Genomic DNA, 15,012 nt, shown 5'->3' on the forward strand with positions numbered 1-15,012 from the left:
TATGCAAACCAGGGGTGCACATCTGACATAGTTAGACAGCTGACTATAAAATTCTAACATATTAACAGTTAAAACCAACATATTTACATATGGCAAATAAATTACATAAGCTCACAAATGGTACTGACCTTGCAACACCTAACACAGCAAACTTTATGATAAGTGACCTGAACAGATGTGACCAGCCAGAGAGTGTATATAACGCATTGCATTTACATGCTCAGTACTGGAACATCTAGGTTTAATTAACTTTAAGACTGTGCCTCTAACCAACAGAGAGGAAATGGAACAATAACCCTTATTCCCTTCTTAATTTCAATTGTTTTGGAAAGACAAGGTTGACGGCATTGGCTACCTTTTTTTTTCTGTCCTACATTGACTGACAGTGTAGACTCATGTTAGCCTGGGAGAGGCATGACTTGTAGTGAAACTGGCAGGTTTAGACCAAATAAAAAGCAAAATACACTTATGCAGTATGTGACCACATTGCGGAACTTGCTGCTACAAACTGATTTATAGACAGAAAAATGTATGGGATTTGAAGGATTGAAAAAAGGATTTGAAAAATTCATAGAGATTGTTCCCGTCATTTCCATCAATCACTTCAGGTGAGCTCAAGAGGTTCTTAAATTTCTATGGAGGAAGGTGTCCTTCCCTGCTTTCTTTATACCCCTGCGCACTCATCTGCACCCTTTTTGGGTACTCTTTCCTAATGTGTTTTCTGTTGATGAGTACTGATGGTAGCATATGGGAAAGAGGAACGTTTATGCAGACGTTGATTAGAGTTAAGCCATGTTCTTTCCTAACTGAGTATCTTCTGAAATTTGAACACCAAAAGGCTCAGGTGACTAATGGCTGGTTTTTGAAAATTAAATGGAATACTGGAGAAATTCCTGGCCATGAATCTTAATACTTTGCATTAAAAGCAACACAGAGATTTAGGGGTGAAATTCTGCAGCACAGCAGCTGATCCACTGCTACAGAATTTGCATAGGTTTGTCACTCCACATGTTCAAATTAGGGACACAGGCTGAAGACTGCAATTTTAACTTCTAGGCTCAGGGTAGAAGAATGTGTCTTGAAAAAACTTTCTTTTGATTTCAGGGAGTCGTTAAAGATCTGAACACATTCTAATCCTCTTATATTTTCCTCATTAGATTTGGATTACTGCAGCCAAGCAAGGGGTGAAAGCTGGCACGTTCTTCTGGTCTGTGTAAGTGCCCCCTGTTTTCTGGAGATTTGTAACTAATAATTCAGAATTAATTTGATGAAAGTGTTTATTAAGTTGTCTTCCTTACTCTAAGCATTTGGTAGCTTGGAGACCATACCTGTAACCCTCCGTTGCTTCATTTGTGCAATGTTTCTGATAACTAAAGCTAATGCTACACTTTGCTGCTTTAAGTTCATACACTGATTTTTAGCAGTTGTCTGAAGAAAAGATGTGTGCCTGTGTAAAAAATTACTTTCTTTCATTTCATGGTGTGTTGTTTTGCCTCCTTAGTATTGCTAGCAATGTTTCCTAGTCCTCTGAGTGTTTGTGGAAGACTCTTTTATTGTCCTCTTATGTCATCTGACATCAACAGCCTAATTGACTCAAAAGCCTGACTCACTCATTTTACAATCCAGTCTGACCTTTGAGTAAGATATCCAGTTTCCCTTTCCTAAAAGACAGCCTTGAGGATCTTTGCTGTTTATTCTTTTGTTTAATGGTTCCAAATTATTTTCCCTTGTCCCAACTAAGATGTATCTTCCTAACTGAAAATGAATGAATTTTGGTCATTTCTGAGTTCTGAGGAATTCGTGTGGATCAGTCTCTCTATTTCATTTTAGCGGCAGGACTGCAGCAGCAAAGAAAATGGGCAAACTGTCAAGATCGAAGTACTAAGGGGGTTTGCCTATTTTTTTTTGTGATTCCATTAGAAATAATGCTCTTTGCTACTCTAAATATTATATAGCATATGGAGACAATAATAAAATGTACCACATACAAAGCTGATGATACGTTTAGGCTTGCAAGACAGTTATCTGACAGAGCTCCGGTCTGGTGCTCTACAAAACAAAGAAATTAATGTGATTCCTAAGCCCTATAACTACATAGTCACCATAAACACTCTGGCCAATGCATGCTTGGGGATATAAAATATTATGGAAGGTAACCAAGGATATATCATATGAATGGCAATAGTAAGGGAGTGAGACCACCACTTCATGTGTGAATGAAATATATATGCCTTAAAACTGTATTATTTAATTTGGGATACAGAATGGTTTTTGGCAGAATTCAGGCAAACTCTTTTAGGAAAACAGAAGTGTTAAAAACATCTTAGTCACAAATGACTTAATTAAAATAACGTATTTTTTTTCATATTGCACAATTAACAAAAATTTCAAAACTGGGCAATACCCAAGATTACTATTCCACCTTATAATATTGCCTTGTTTGCAAATTTTAGCATAAATTCTCATTTTTGTAGTAGTTTTACAACCAAAAGTTCTCTGTGTAATTGTAGACTGAGGACCACTGTTGTTCTACAAGGCATTAAACCCAAACTTATTTCAAAATGGCTGTTGGCATCTCTATTTCTCTGTCAGACATTTCCAAAGAGTGCTGAATTCAATTCAGCATGGGGAATCCAAGACAGTTGTATTTGATTCCTACCCTGGGATTCTGCTATTGATCTAATGGAATCTGGACTGACTATGCTATTTTATTAAAATAACTGCATGGTCACTGACCTGCAGAGCTTTCCTAAGATGAGATATTTGGAAGTTTAACAGCTGTTTATAAGGTCAGTCATTCCCATAGCATGAACTTGGCCTCAGCAGCCAAGTGAGAAGTCTCAGGATACAAACAGTGAAACAGGATGAGTCTGTTATGCAGAGTGAGAAGCTGTCAAAGTTGTGCAAGTCACCGTGCTGATGGCCTGGTGTTTCAGATGGCTCTGTTTTGATTTACAGCAGCCTAGCCCTCAGTTTGGTTACTATTAAGTCAGTGGGAACTTTTCCAGTGTCTTCAAGACTACCAGAGCAGGATGGTCATTTAAGCCTGTACTGATGTGAACAATTTAATGGTTTTTACTCACTCCAGCTACCCAATGGCGGCACCATTGTGCATAAAAAAGGTTCATCTGGGTTAAACTACCAGAATGGATCTTTATTGACTCCTGTTTAGAACAGTTAGATTTATTGCTTTGAGTTCTGACTCCAGTTACAAACTTTTAATCATCTTTCTTTTAGAGTATGTGGACATCCAGGAGATCTGAAGCAATTCTGTTTGCAAAATAAGAATCAGTATCAAGCAAGAAAGAACATATGGCATACTAAAAGCAAATGATGTTATTATAATTGATTTTAATCATGGTAGAATCAGTTCATTGTAAGGCTTTGTTGATGCTTTTTTTATTCTATGATAACATGATATGTTTTTGTATTTTGTGGTCCAGTGTCATCCCTCACGAGCGCAGAATATTAACAATACTGCAGTGGCTAACACTTCCAGACAATGAAAGGTAATTCATTTATTGTCATCTGCTGTTGGATAACTGCTAACTTGTCTTCTCCCTAAAAGTAGCTGGAAGAGCAAAGGGAAATTGAATTCTAAAAATTGTTTTTGTCTGTTACACACTGTCACTGATTTAAGGATTGGTTGGGGGTTTGTGTTTGGGTTGGTTTTTTTTTGTTTTTTTTTTTTTTTAATCTCAGCTTTTAACCATCATCATTTTTATTCTTCTCAATAAATGTATGATATGAATTTATTTCTTATCAAGAAGCATTTAGTTACATGGATTAACTTGGATTCTCCTTATCCTACTGAGTCTAATATAGTTTAACAACTTTACAGGCAATGGCAGTTGCAGAACTGGACCCTGAGGACTGGGAAAATGTTAAGATTTTAATTATGAGTATTTTTTAGTACACAAGTTCCCACATGCTGCTTGCCGCAAAGCTCAGGCGAGCTGCTGTTGTGATCTTGCCTACAAAACTTAGAAAGAGCGTGTGTCCTCAGATGGTACCCCATGTGCCTCCCTGCATGTGTTCTCGGATTTAATAAAACTGTGGAACAACTAATTGCTTAATCGTTCCATGGAAACATGACTGAGAAACAGTTCTTTTTCCATAAAGCCAACGCTCATTCGAAGGTTGACTTGCTTTGACTTGACCTAACAGGCCTGGGTTTTTTTGTTGTTGTTGTTGAAGGGAAGCTATCCTGAACAAGACCTTTCTTTCTTTCAGGCCTTATGTTTATGCTTTCTACTCTGAACAACCAGATGCTGCTGGCCACAGATATGGTCCTTTCAACTCAGAGGTTAGTATAGATTTTCTTCTGTAGAAAAAGCACGTGGCTCAAATACATTTTTGGAATAATTGCCGCTGCTCAGGAGTAAGATTTTTAGCAACTTTTTTTCACCCATTTCTGCAGAACGCCTCCCCGCTGCCAGAGAAAGCAAAGTTATTGTCTTAAGGATTTATCACGTGAGATTCACTTCTGAGAGAAGGAACTGCCCATGCCTTTCAGGAGGCTGTTTCTCTGTGTGATATGATAATGCAAATGAACAGATTTATTGGGCAAAGACAAGAGTATATTTGGGTGCAACAGCATAATTTAACTTTCTGCAAACAATTTATCCTTCTTAAAAGTAATAAAAATATAATGCAGAAAATATTGAGGAAAAATGCAGAGAAGAAAAAGCTTTCTTTAAAGCTGACAGCCTGCAGTAGCCAAAGTAATAATTCCCATCTGTTGTGAACTGTAAAAAGCTGCTATTTCCAGTTTCATATAGGCCCTACAGGGGTTCAGAAAGCTCTGCCAGTACTCTTCCCTCAGGACTAGACTGCCGAGTTCGAAAAAAGTTTTGAAGCACAGTAAGGTATCTTAATGAAACATTATGTGCAAAACACTACAGTAGTTAACCCCTTGTTTGAGCTTTGGGTAGCTGGCTGGGACTGATGAGTACTGCTTCCCTGCCAACACTGTCCAGGTGACAAGAATTTAAAGACTCTGCACTTGTCTGGGATTTGTGGGGAGGGAAAGTAAATTCTGCACCCAACTATCCTACTACTTCGGGTAGCGGGGATCTGGCATCTCCGATGATCGCTGACATCTGGCAAATGTCCCCTAGTTTCAGTGCAAATGTATGCTTGCAGATTGCAAGATCACAAGACCGTAGGAGTTTTTATACATGCTTTTTAAAGAGTAAATAAATGTTTGCAAATCTTCGAAAACTGAGGAGTGTATCAGATGCCTACCCTTTGGAAGGTAATACAAATCTCCCCGAGAAGCCAGGTACCCAGCAGTAGTTTCTTACTTGTTTGGTATACATCTGATAGCTGTTCTCTAGTGGACGAGAAAGCAAAGAGAAGCAGCATTAATCTTTTTTAATACACTTGAGTTATTTGCGCTGTTTGAATAAGTTTGCAGTGGTTATGAACTTGTGGGTAGCATCCCTGTTGAAGCAGTTTGAGCCGTGGTCCCAGAGCAGCGGGTGTGAGGAATTATTCCAAACCAGCACTTGAAACATCATACTGGATAGGAAGAAGTAGTCCTTTTTCTGGATAAGTGGTGGTTAAAATCTGTCAACACTCTTGCTAAATTGACAGGCATTGATATGTCTCCATGTTGTCATTTGGCTCAGAACAGGAGAGAGATCTGACTCAGTCAAGCGAGGTATCGGTAATGAGAGCTCTCTGATTCAAGGATATGTTACTCAATGATGCTTTATAGCTCCTCTTATTGAAGTGTTACAAATATTATATGTGGCTTATGACTGACAACTCTAATTTTATTTACCTGTAGACAACCACTTCCTTCTGAACAAAGTTGTGGGGCTCTTTCCATGGACTTAAAGGAGAATATGAAGATGATGACATTGCATTTGTTCTTTAAATTTTAGTCTTTAACAAACCAATTCAGTATCTAATGTGGTAATCTAGTTGCAGATTAATTATAAGTGTCTAAAAAGTGAAGTGTAATTGTATCATCATAGGAAAAGTCATTATAAAAGCAAAAAGCCCCCAAAGGCTCTTATTGTTTGGCAGTTCTTCTGGATGGTTATCTGAAGGTTGACCTCTAATTGCAAGGCAAAGCTTAAGCTCTTAATAAGTGTGAATTAATAGCTTATGAAAGTTTTACAAATAAATTGATTTATGCCATTTGTGTTAAACACAAGAAGAGCATGAAACTGATTTTTAGCAAATTGAGAACAGACGAGTTAGCAGATGAGCATGTATGGGTTTGCAGTTCAAACAGTGGCCATAACTTCGTGAGTGGAAATTTAAATAAATGAATACAGCTGTGTAAGTATGCAGATGCTGAAATTTGTTAGGGGTCTGGTTTCAGGATAGAAAAGCTAGGAAGTATTTTATATTGTTTCTCTTTGACGCTGTTTTCAATATAATTTTTAGGAGCTATGAAATGTACATAAATCAGCTGGGAAGAAAGTCCTCAAAGGGATCTGTTTCAGCTGCTTCCTTGATATCGAGAGTATGACCTCCCCGCGAAATCATTCTTTTCTTGTATACAGCTGGCAGCAGTTAGACAGTTGGAGTAGTTCTGACCACTTCATTTTTCTTCATGCAAAGACAGATCAGCCAAAAAATACTGTTTGAAAACAAGCTCTTAACAATTCTGTGTTATATTTAAGATGGGCTTCTTATTTCTTCTTTTGAAGAGTGAAGATTTTATGCCGAGTTTTTCTTGCTACATTTTGTAGCTTGAGGAATACACCTTGAAAACCTCCAAATCCTACAAATGTCCATTAGAGTAAAGTGGGTGTTTACTAGATCTTCTTATGCCACATAGTGTTCTAAATGTATTTTAAATACATTGCCTTTAAGGTCTAACTAACTGCATCCATGACTGATAATTTTCAGCTTCTAGACTTCAGCAGAAACAGCCAACGTATCTTAAAAGCTAGAAATAAAGGGATTTAGATGCACTTAAACTTTATTGGTAAATTGCCAGTGTTGTTGATATAAATGGAGTACAGATTATGGCCAGTGTCCACTAGTGTAACTTTGCATGTCCTCTAACATTATGAATTTCCGTGTAAATGAGTTGGTTGTCTCAGTTTTGGGGTTTTTTTTTAGCTTTGGGTTTGGGTTTTTTTTGTGGGACTTGAATAAACTTCTTAGGAAGTATTTTAGTGGGTTCCATTACATTTCCAGGAGTAGTTATGGGAGTTATCAAATATGTGCTTGCTCTTGATTTACTTCTGCATATTTTTTTTCTTTCCCTCTGTGCTTCTGCAGTTGAACTCTGGTAGGTTGGTCCGTCCGGGTCAAGAAGCAGAGCTTTGGCTGGCTAGTTACCCTTGTGATGTTACAGTTCCCTTCTGTAAGCGGGGAGGGATTCATTTCCCTCCTCTATAACTCTGTTCTGACTCTTCTCAAGCAAGACTAAGATTTGGCTGGTTAATAAGAACTTGGCTTTTTTTTTTTTTTTCCCTCCAAGCTATCTTTAAAAAAAAAAAATAATCTAGAAATATGCTACCATAAGAGCTCTAAAACACATCGAAATCTGGCACTGCTAAGCCGTTCCTGCTGCTCCTCTAACATGCTGTCTTGAGACGGCCATTTTCAGTGTTCAGACCTGGGTCTCCTGGGCTGGCGTGTTTCTTGCATTGTGGAGCTCTGTCTGAGCCGATTCAGAGACAGTAAAACAGGAATCCTTCCTTTCCCTGCCGCTCCTCTCATCAGGACTGCACAAAGCTTGAAGCGTTTTAAAAACAGAAAACTCTGGTGCTGCTTTATTAAAATGCCTTTCTGGAGAGAGACGAATGAGACTGGACTAGAATCTCCCTTCCAGCTGCTTGCCTTGGAAGCAATGAAACAGCATGGCAGATGGTAACATTCCCCTCCTTCCCTTCCCTATTTACATAGCTCTGTAACTGAACAACTGTGAGAAGCTGCCTAAGTACACAGAAGTTAAATATCATCATAAATCTCCAGCTCTTCTCAAGCCCACTCAGCGTGCTCCGTTATACGCAGCATATTGTAGTTACTATCTCCCGGTAGGCGTCATCTATCAGCACTTCACGCGCAATCCCGAGCAGTGCCAAGAACCTGCAACTTGTGTTAAAGTAGTGAGAGCAGTACAGTTTAAAATTATGAGCGAGTTGATTAACGGGATAGTAGTTTTTCCAGTTATGTCTTAAAAAATTTTTGCCCTTCTGTAATCCTTTCTCAGGTAGTATTTGTGCATTTATGAACAATAATATTACCCAAAACGACACCATACTGAAAGTGCTAGGAAATTAAGTTCTCAAATTGCACATAAAGCTGGTAATAAGGCAGGCTGTAGTGCAGATTTCTGATGCACTGCCACTAATAAATATTCCCTGCCTCGCTGATTTGAAGGATACAAGCTCCATGCTCACCGAGTCTCACCTTTGTAGCTCTGCCCTGCAGACCTGCAGTCCCCAAATAGTGACTAATGGGGTTCTGGTGATTTCAGTGGGGTGCATGGCCTGGCGCACAATGGTGGCACCTGCTAATGATACTGATGAGGGTACCTGATGTCACTGATTCAGCCAAAAAGTGGGTGTGGGAAACCTCGCGGAAAGCCATTTGGCCTGGACAGGCTTTAGTACTCATACCATCATCCAAGTGAGATGTTGCGTTTCCACCAGCACTCTACCCCAGACATTCATTAAATTGTATGCAATGAATTTTATGTAAATTGAAATTAAGTTTACTTAAATTTTGATAATATTAATGGATTAATATTTGATCAATAAAAAACCCCACATAATTCTATATTTTAAAAACCAGAAGCCCCACCTATCTTCCGAAACACCGATTTCATTTGCTTTTATGCTGTCTGCTCTCGTAACTGCTGTTCTGCTTTCAGTACAATTTGGTGTATTCCTCCTTAAAGAGAGACAGATCCTAAATTGTCCAAATGCCTAAATTTTTGAAAAGGCTTTATGCTTCAGAATGAGCTGGCACAGGTACTTTACTATCTGATGCGAGTCAAGAGAGGCTTTTTTTCTGAGTCCAGACATCTCTCCCCGCCAGTACAGGAGAGTAGTTATGGCTCCCCTCTTACTCCGCCCAAGAGACCTAAGAGAAAGCTTCCTCCTAAGAGGAGACAGGAAAGACCAGTTGCAGCTCCAAAGAAAGGAAGAAGAAAAGTACATAGAGTGGATCAATATGCTGCGGAAGCTCGTCGGAAGAAAGTAAGTTTACATATGTTCCAAAATTTTATGATGGAAGTGCCCCTTTTTAGGCACTTCTCTAGCTTTATTTTTTCAACTTTGGAGTTCACTCCATGCTTCAGGTTGGGATTTTGCAGACAGAACTTCTATAAATATACTGAAGGACCCAAAGGAAAGCAGCCAAACCAGACCAAGTCTTCTGGGAGCTATGTTTTTCTTGTTTCAGACTCTGTTTGCATTAGGGAAAGTCATCTTTATAATCTCTTTATATTTTTAAATCCAGCCATCAGCTGGAGGCAATGTCAGATAAATCCCTGGGAAGACACTACCAGTGTTGCTAACCCTTCTGAGATATTACAAATTCTGCAATATGTTGTAGCCTCCTTAACTCCCCAGCTCTTGGGAGCCTGGTGATTATTTGAGATTCTGTGTCTAGTCATCGTGGTTGTGGAAAAGTCCTGAAAATGTGACTCATAAAATCTAAAAGGGAAAGAACTTCAAAAAGTTGTTGTAAAAATGTATATTTTAAAGCCAGTTTGTGACTTTGGAGGGTAGAGTATTCTTGATTACATGATTTCTGAATGCTGTATTTGCAATAGAAGTGGTGCAGTCTGTTTTCACAAGAAAAAGGTCAAATAGAAATTGCTTTATTAGGAAAAGGTGTAAGTGGAGGAAAAGGGTATTCCTTAGTGTACTGTCTTTCTCCACCTGGCACTAACTAACACACTGGGAGGGGTTATAGACCACATCAGTGTTATTTTCATTTCGGACATCTAACTAAATAATTCAAAAACTCTTCAAATAAGCAACCTAAATATTTCTCCTTTAGGTTTTAAACAAAAGCCTTGACACTCTGCTGTCCTACAAGAGGCTATAAACATTTCTCAATAGGTTTTTTGTAGAGGTGTTTTTTGACTTGTTGCATGAGTCAACTTAAAACAGTTCTTTTGAGACTGATTCTTTAAGTGTAAAGACATGGCAGACAGGAACATGCAAAAAAAATTATCAGGTATAAGAAAACAGGAATTTTCCAGAGATAACACAGATTTACCTGAGAGGAGAACTGATAACTGCTATGGATGATATTGCTATTACTCATTAATTTGCCATTCCAAGTTATACCCTTCTGGCATGAAGTACAGCAGATAGCTTATAACATTCCTACTGATGTGAGCATATGTGACTCTTTTTTTTTTTTCTTCCTTTTTTCCTCTGGATGAAAAGGTCACCCAAACTTATCCCTAAAGAACTCTTCCTGATAAGTCAACTGTGAACATTTGCCACTGTTATTTCAGAAGAAGACATTCTGATATCACGTAATAGTTCCCATCGTATCTGCAAGTTAATCTTTTGGTGCTGTTTGAGAGCAGTGGAATATAGTGAAAGTGGATAAAGTGAAATTCTTTCTTCCTTCTAATCAAGCTTCTTCCAAGCAAAAACTCAGGAGAGAATCCAGTTGTTGTCTGTATGCCTTAGATCCCATACCCATTGCTTTCACAATAGTACCAACTCTTTATGGTAGCACCATCTTAGAGATCCATATATCTTGAAAGAGAAAATGATTCTGTACAGTCTTCCAAAGTCTTGATATCAATCTGTTAGGTGGAGAAAGGTGTATGCGAGAATTTTATTTGACTACTAGTACCTCTTTGGAAGTTGCATCTGGGAAAGCACATGAGCTGTAAGAGCAGTATGTCCACACAAAAAATCCTTGCGTGAATAGGCCACCAACAGCCAGCCTTAGACTGTGAAGGCCGTTTGGGGAAAAATTTGAGTGTCGTATAGAATAATAAAAGATAGCCGAATTTAAAAATTGGAGAGAGACAGAATGCAATGAGATGAAGAAATCTTGAGTAAGCTCTTTCTAAGAGCTGCTTTGAACACAGTCAAGTAGTGAAAACTGCGAAGTTGAAGGGTTTTTTTGTGGTTTTCTGTGTGAGCTTGTGTTTCTTTTAAAAACAGATTTTTTTCATTTATATTGACTTTCTTTCAGTTTCAGAAATGTCTCTACAGGTTTATAGATTAAATTGGTGAAAGGGTAGCTAAAAAAAAAATGATTACCATCACCCATGAATCCTTGAAATCTCTGGAAGTATTGTTGCTCTTTTTTCTTTTCTTTTTTTTTTTTTATTTTTTAAAGAAGCCTCAAGCCTTCTGACAAAAATAAACATTAATGGCAAATCCATCTGGATTTCCAGCTTCCTTGAATAAGCTTTGGATTCTGAGTAAAATATTTATTTCCTTATATGATTGATGTTATACAAATAGTTTCGTAAAAATGGAATTCCCATTTGTTGAAGGAATTCTTCATATTTTAGAGTGGAAGAATGCTGAAACAGACAATTTTCTTTTTTTCTAAACTCAAAATGTTTCAAAGTTTTAACTAAATTGACTACTTAAGCTTTCCTGAATTAAAATATTTCAAAATTTCACCCTTTGCCTGAACCACTTCCCTATGTTGCAGAAACTATTCCTCCTGTTCCCCACCGTGATTCCATCTCTCATGAGCGCTTCTCCGTGTATTTGTAGTGCCACATGGGAGACGGTGTTTCCTGTCTCGTCTTATAACCTATCAGGCTCATTTAATATCCGTCGCTTAATGACTCAGGCAGAGGGAGAATTTCTGAACCGTCTCTTTCTGGGTCGCACTAATGTGGTGTTTATCTTTTCTTCTCAGAAAATTCTGCCAAAATCTAGTTTTTTCTCATGCAAAATTTGTTAGCATTCTGTTTCTCACTGGGAGGATGTTTTGTTGTGGATCCTTGGACCAGCCAAATCAAACAGACAAGCGAGGAGGAAGCTGGCGTATAGTGACAAGAAATGTTTTCTTCTCAAAACCAAAACAAAATCTCAGTCCTCTGGTTAAAATCTTGCTTTAAAATGTTTCCCTTCTCTATGCCATCTGGTAAAAAGTGTTTCATTTTCTTATAGCTGAAAACACAATTGTGTGAACATGTCCTGGTGTTTTCTGTTTCTTAATGAAAAGGAAACTTAAATGAAGAACTCACAGTACTGTATCCATGTCTTCTGGGGCCTGCTGCCAATTTTGCCAAAACTGTCATTTGAGATGTTGGAAACTCTTGGCTTTGAAGCTGAAGAACGCTCCCGCCAAGCCCCATGTGCTATTCAAGTGACTTGCATGTTGTCGTCGTAGTATCAGATGTCCTTTGAAGTGAATTTCATTAAGTGACTTGGCATATGAATCCCAAGTCCAAAGCTTCATTTCATGTTCATGTTTTGACTAAACCACTCACATAAAATAGCCTTTTAAAAGTACTGCTATTTATCTATAAGAAAGAAACGGATCCCCAGAGTCACATGCATTTTTCTAATGTCTATACTCTGTTTTACCAAATGTACACGTATCCATGGGAGGCCTAGGATCAGCCATAAAGATCTTTTGCTGTCTTGTGTCAGCATCTCAGCAGGGCTTTCTCACAATGAAATCACAGTGTGGATATAGGAAAGGAAATGGTACAATAATTGTAGGTGTAACAGCTCAGCCAAGGCTTTGCCTCTTGACCTGGATGGTTATCCTATCAGAGTTTTGCCAAAGGACCTCCATTTGTAGAACAAGGGGGAACATTGCAATGACAGAATTAGCTTTTTTCCTTTCTGCATATTTATACAGATGATGGTGAATCCCCTGAGAGAGATTGACAAGACAGTAGGACAACTAATGGATGGACTGAAACAGTTGAAACTACATCGATGTGTCAATGTCATCTTTGTTGGTGATCATGGTAAAATAAACAATATTCTTTATCAGTATATAAATGCTTGAGCAATGTAGCTGTACATATAATAGGTGGCTTAAATGGAAGTTCCATTTAAGATATTTCTGTGCTGATTTTTTTCTGGTAGTTTAAATTCCCAAAACCAAGCAGTCGGTGTAGACTGGCCACGCAGCTTGCCTGTTAATTGTCATTGGAGGACACTTCTCTTTCCTAGCAGTGATCCAGGTATTTACATCTCCGCTTAGAGTTTTTCAAAGCTTGCCATTTTTTATATCACATCCAAGTGCATCTGTCCCTGCATGTATTGGAAGGCTATAATGTGCCTAGAGTAATCTTTTTGGCAGTTTTTATGGAAGGAAACAATTTAGTAGCACTGTTCTCCTTTTCATGAGGAGAGGAGTACGACTTTAGAGACATTTCCATGGCAATTAGTGGGTCAAGTTATGCTACTAGGAGAAAGAGTGGAATATCTATGAGGGACTGTGTCCAGCTTGGTTAGAAAAAGTCATCAAAATAATGGAGGAAGGAGGAAAATGATAAAAAGATATTTCAGGGTCAGATGGAGAGTCACCCAAAAGCAAGGATACCATTTGGTAGGTCTCATTTGTTCAGATATCAGAAGAAACTTTACAATAGAAGAAATAGTGAATACTAGCAAAGACAAAAAGAAAAAGAAAGTTTTACTAACGAAAAACATGACCATGTTTGAGAGAAACCTGTTTTTGCATAACTTCTTAGCGATCCTACCAAAGGTCCTGTTCTGTTTAGATCTTTGTTTATGAAAGTCTCACAAGAATTGCTACATTAGCAATAAAATGGAATATGCTTCCTTTCTGGCTGTGGGGAGAGATGGGTAGGGGGCAGGAAGGATTTCCAGGGGAGGCAGTTTTGTGCTGAGAACTGCCTGTGACTGGCAATACATTCCTCCCCACCACAAATGGCTGTAGGAGAGAATTGTTTATCTGCAGCTGCCTTAGAACAGACCACCAACAGACAATACCTTTTGTGTGCAACTTCTCTTAAAATCCTTTGTTTAAAAAAAAAAAAAAAGCCAACCCAAAGTAGTACACTAAACTAGAAACAGACTTCGATTTTTCCATGAGCTTAGTTTGGAGATGTGTCAGTGCACACATGGTATATGTGCTGACTGTTTCTATGACGTTGAGACTGGCATTTCTCTTGTGTAGGCAAACGCTAATATCACCCCTAGTTTGGCTCCTACCAGTGTCTGATGTTGGAATTAGGTGACTGTAAAGAACAAGAATAAGATTAGTCGTCCAAAAGAAAGGAATACATAAGCTGTTTGGGGTGTCTTTCTGTGCTGTTTTGGAAAACATGTTTATTTTCAAGCTGGATTAATTCGGCATTTTCCTTCTGCAGGGATGGAAGACACTACTTGTGAAAGAACTGAATTTTTAAGCAACTATCTGACTAATGTGGAAGATATAATTTTGCTTCCTGGATCTTTAGGGCGAATTCGCCCTAGGTCTAGCAATAACCTCAAATGTAAGTTAATTTAATTGTACCCCTTATGTCCTGAGAACTACACTCCATCCCTTCCTTGGGCTGACATTGTATGAAGGGTGTAAGTGCGTAGTGTGTCGGCGGGACATTCAGAGGGAAGCCCACTAAAGACCAGCTGCTCGCTCCCTTCCCAATCTGTGGCTCACAGATCCCACAGCAGCAGAGCTGTGTCAAGTGGATGGCAGAAAAGTTCTGGGTTGAAACCCACTCTTTTAGGGCAAGGAGAAGTGGGAACTCTTGAAGCTAGTTTCGCATGGCAGCGTACATCATGAGTTTATTCACACACTTCTCCCCTCTGTCAATGAAAGCGAGACTTGAGGGAGCTCAGCACCGCACGTATTGGATGTAAAAAAAGTGTCTGGTACCTCTGCTGAGCTAATGCAAAAAAAAAAAGTTAATTGTTAATTTTGAATTCAGTAGCTTCTTCATACTTTTGGCACAGATGAGCAGCAGTGTGGGTTGCTAAATAGCAACAGGCGGGAGATGTTGAAGGATATAAGGGAGCTGTAGAGCATGCATTCAGGGCCAATGGTGACAGTAAAACTTGCTGCTTTTTTTGTACCATGCTGTTAGAAACTCACCCTGACTTGGTGTTT

The 15,012-nt window shown here is 38.6% G+C and overlaps 1 protein-coding gene across 1 annotated transcript in view; it reads left to right on the top strand.

Moving 5' to 3' along the window:
• ENPP2 (ectonucleotide pyrophosphatase/phosphodiesterase 2) overlaps positions 1-15,012 on the top strand; it is a gene marked incomplete at its 5' end in the record, with an annotated part of 69,935 nt that overhangs the window by 35,171 nt on the left and 19,752 nt on the right. The window contains 6 exon segments of the mRNA XM_082305746.1: positions 1,158-1,213; positions 3,444-3,509; positions 4,234-4,306; positions 9,021-9,176; positions 12,787-12,898; positions 14,273-14,398. Coding sequence (XP_082161872.1) covers positions 1,158-1,213; positions 3,444-3,509; positions 4,234-4,306; positions 9,021-9,176; positions 12,787-12,898; positions 14,273-14,398 — 589 coding nt within the window.

This window comes from Platalea leucorodia, assembly GCF_965183815.1.
Source record: "Platalea leucorodia genome assembly, chromosome: 1".
In the NCBI taxonomy this organism is placed as follows: Eukaryota; Metazoa; Chordata; class Aves; order Pelecaniformes; family Threskiornithidae; genus Platalea; species Platalea leucorodia.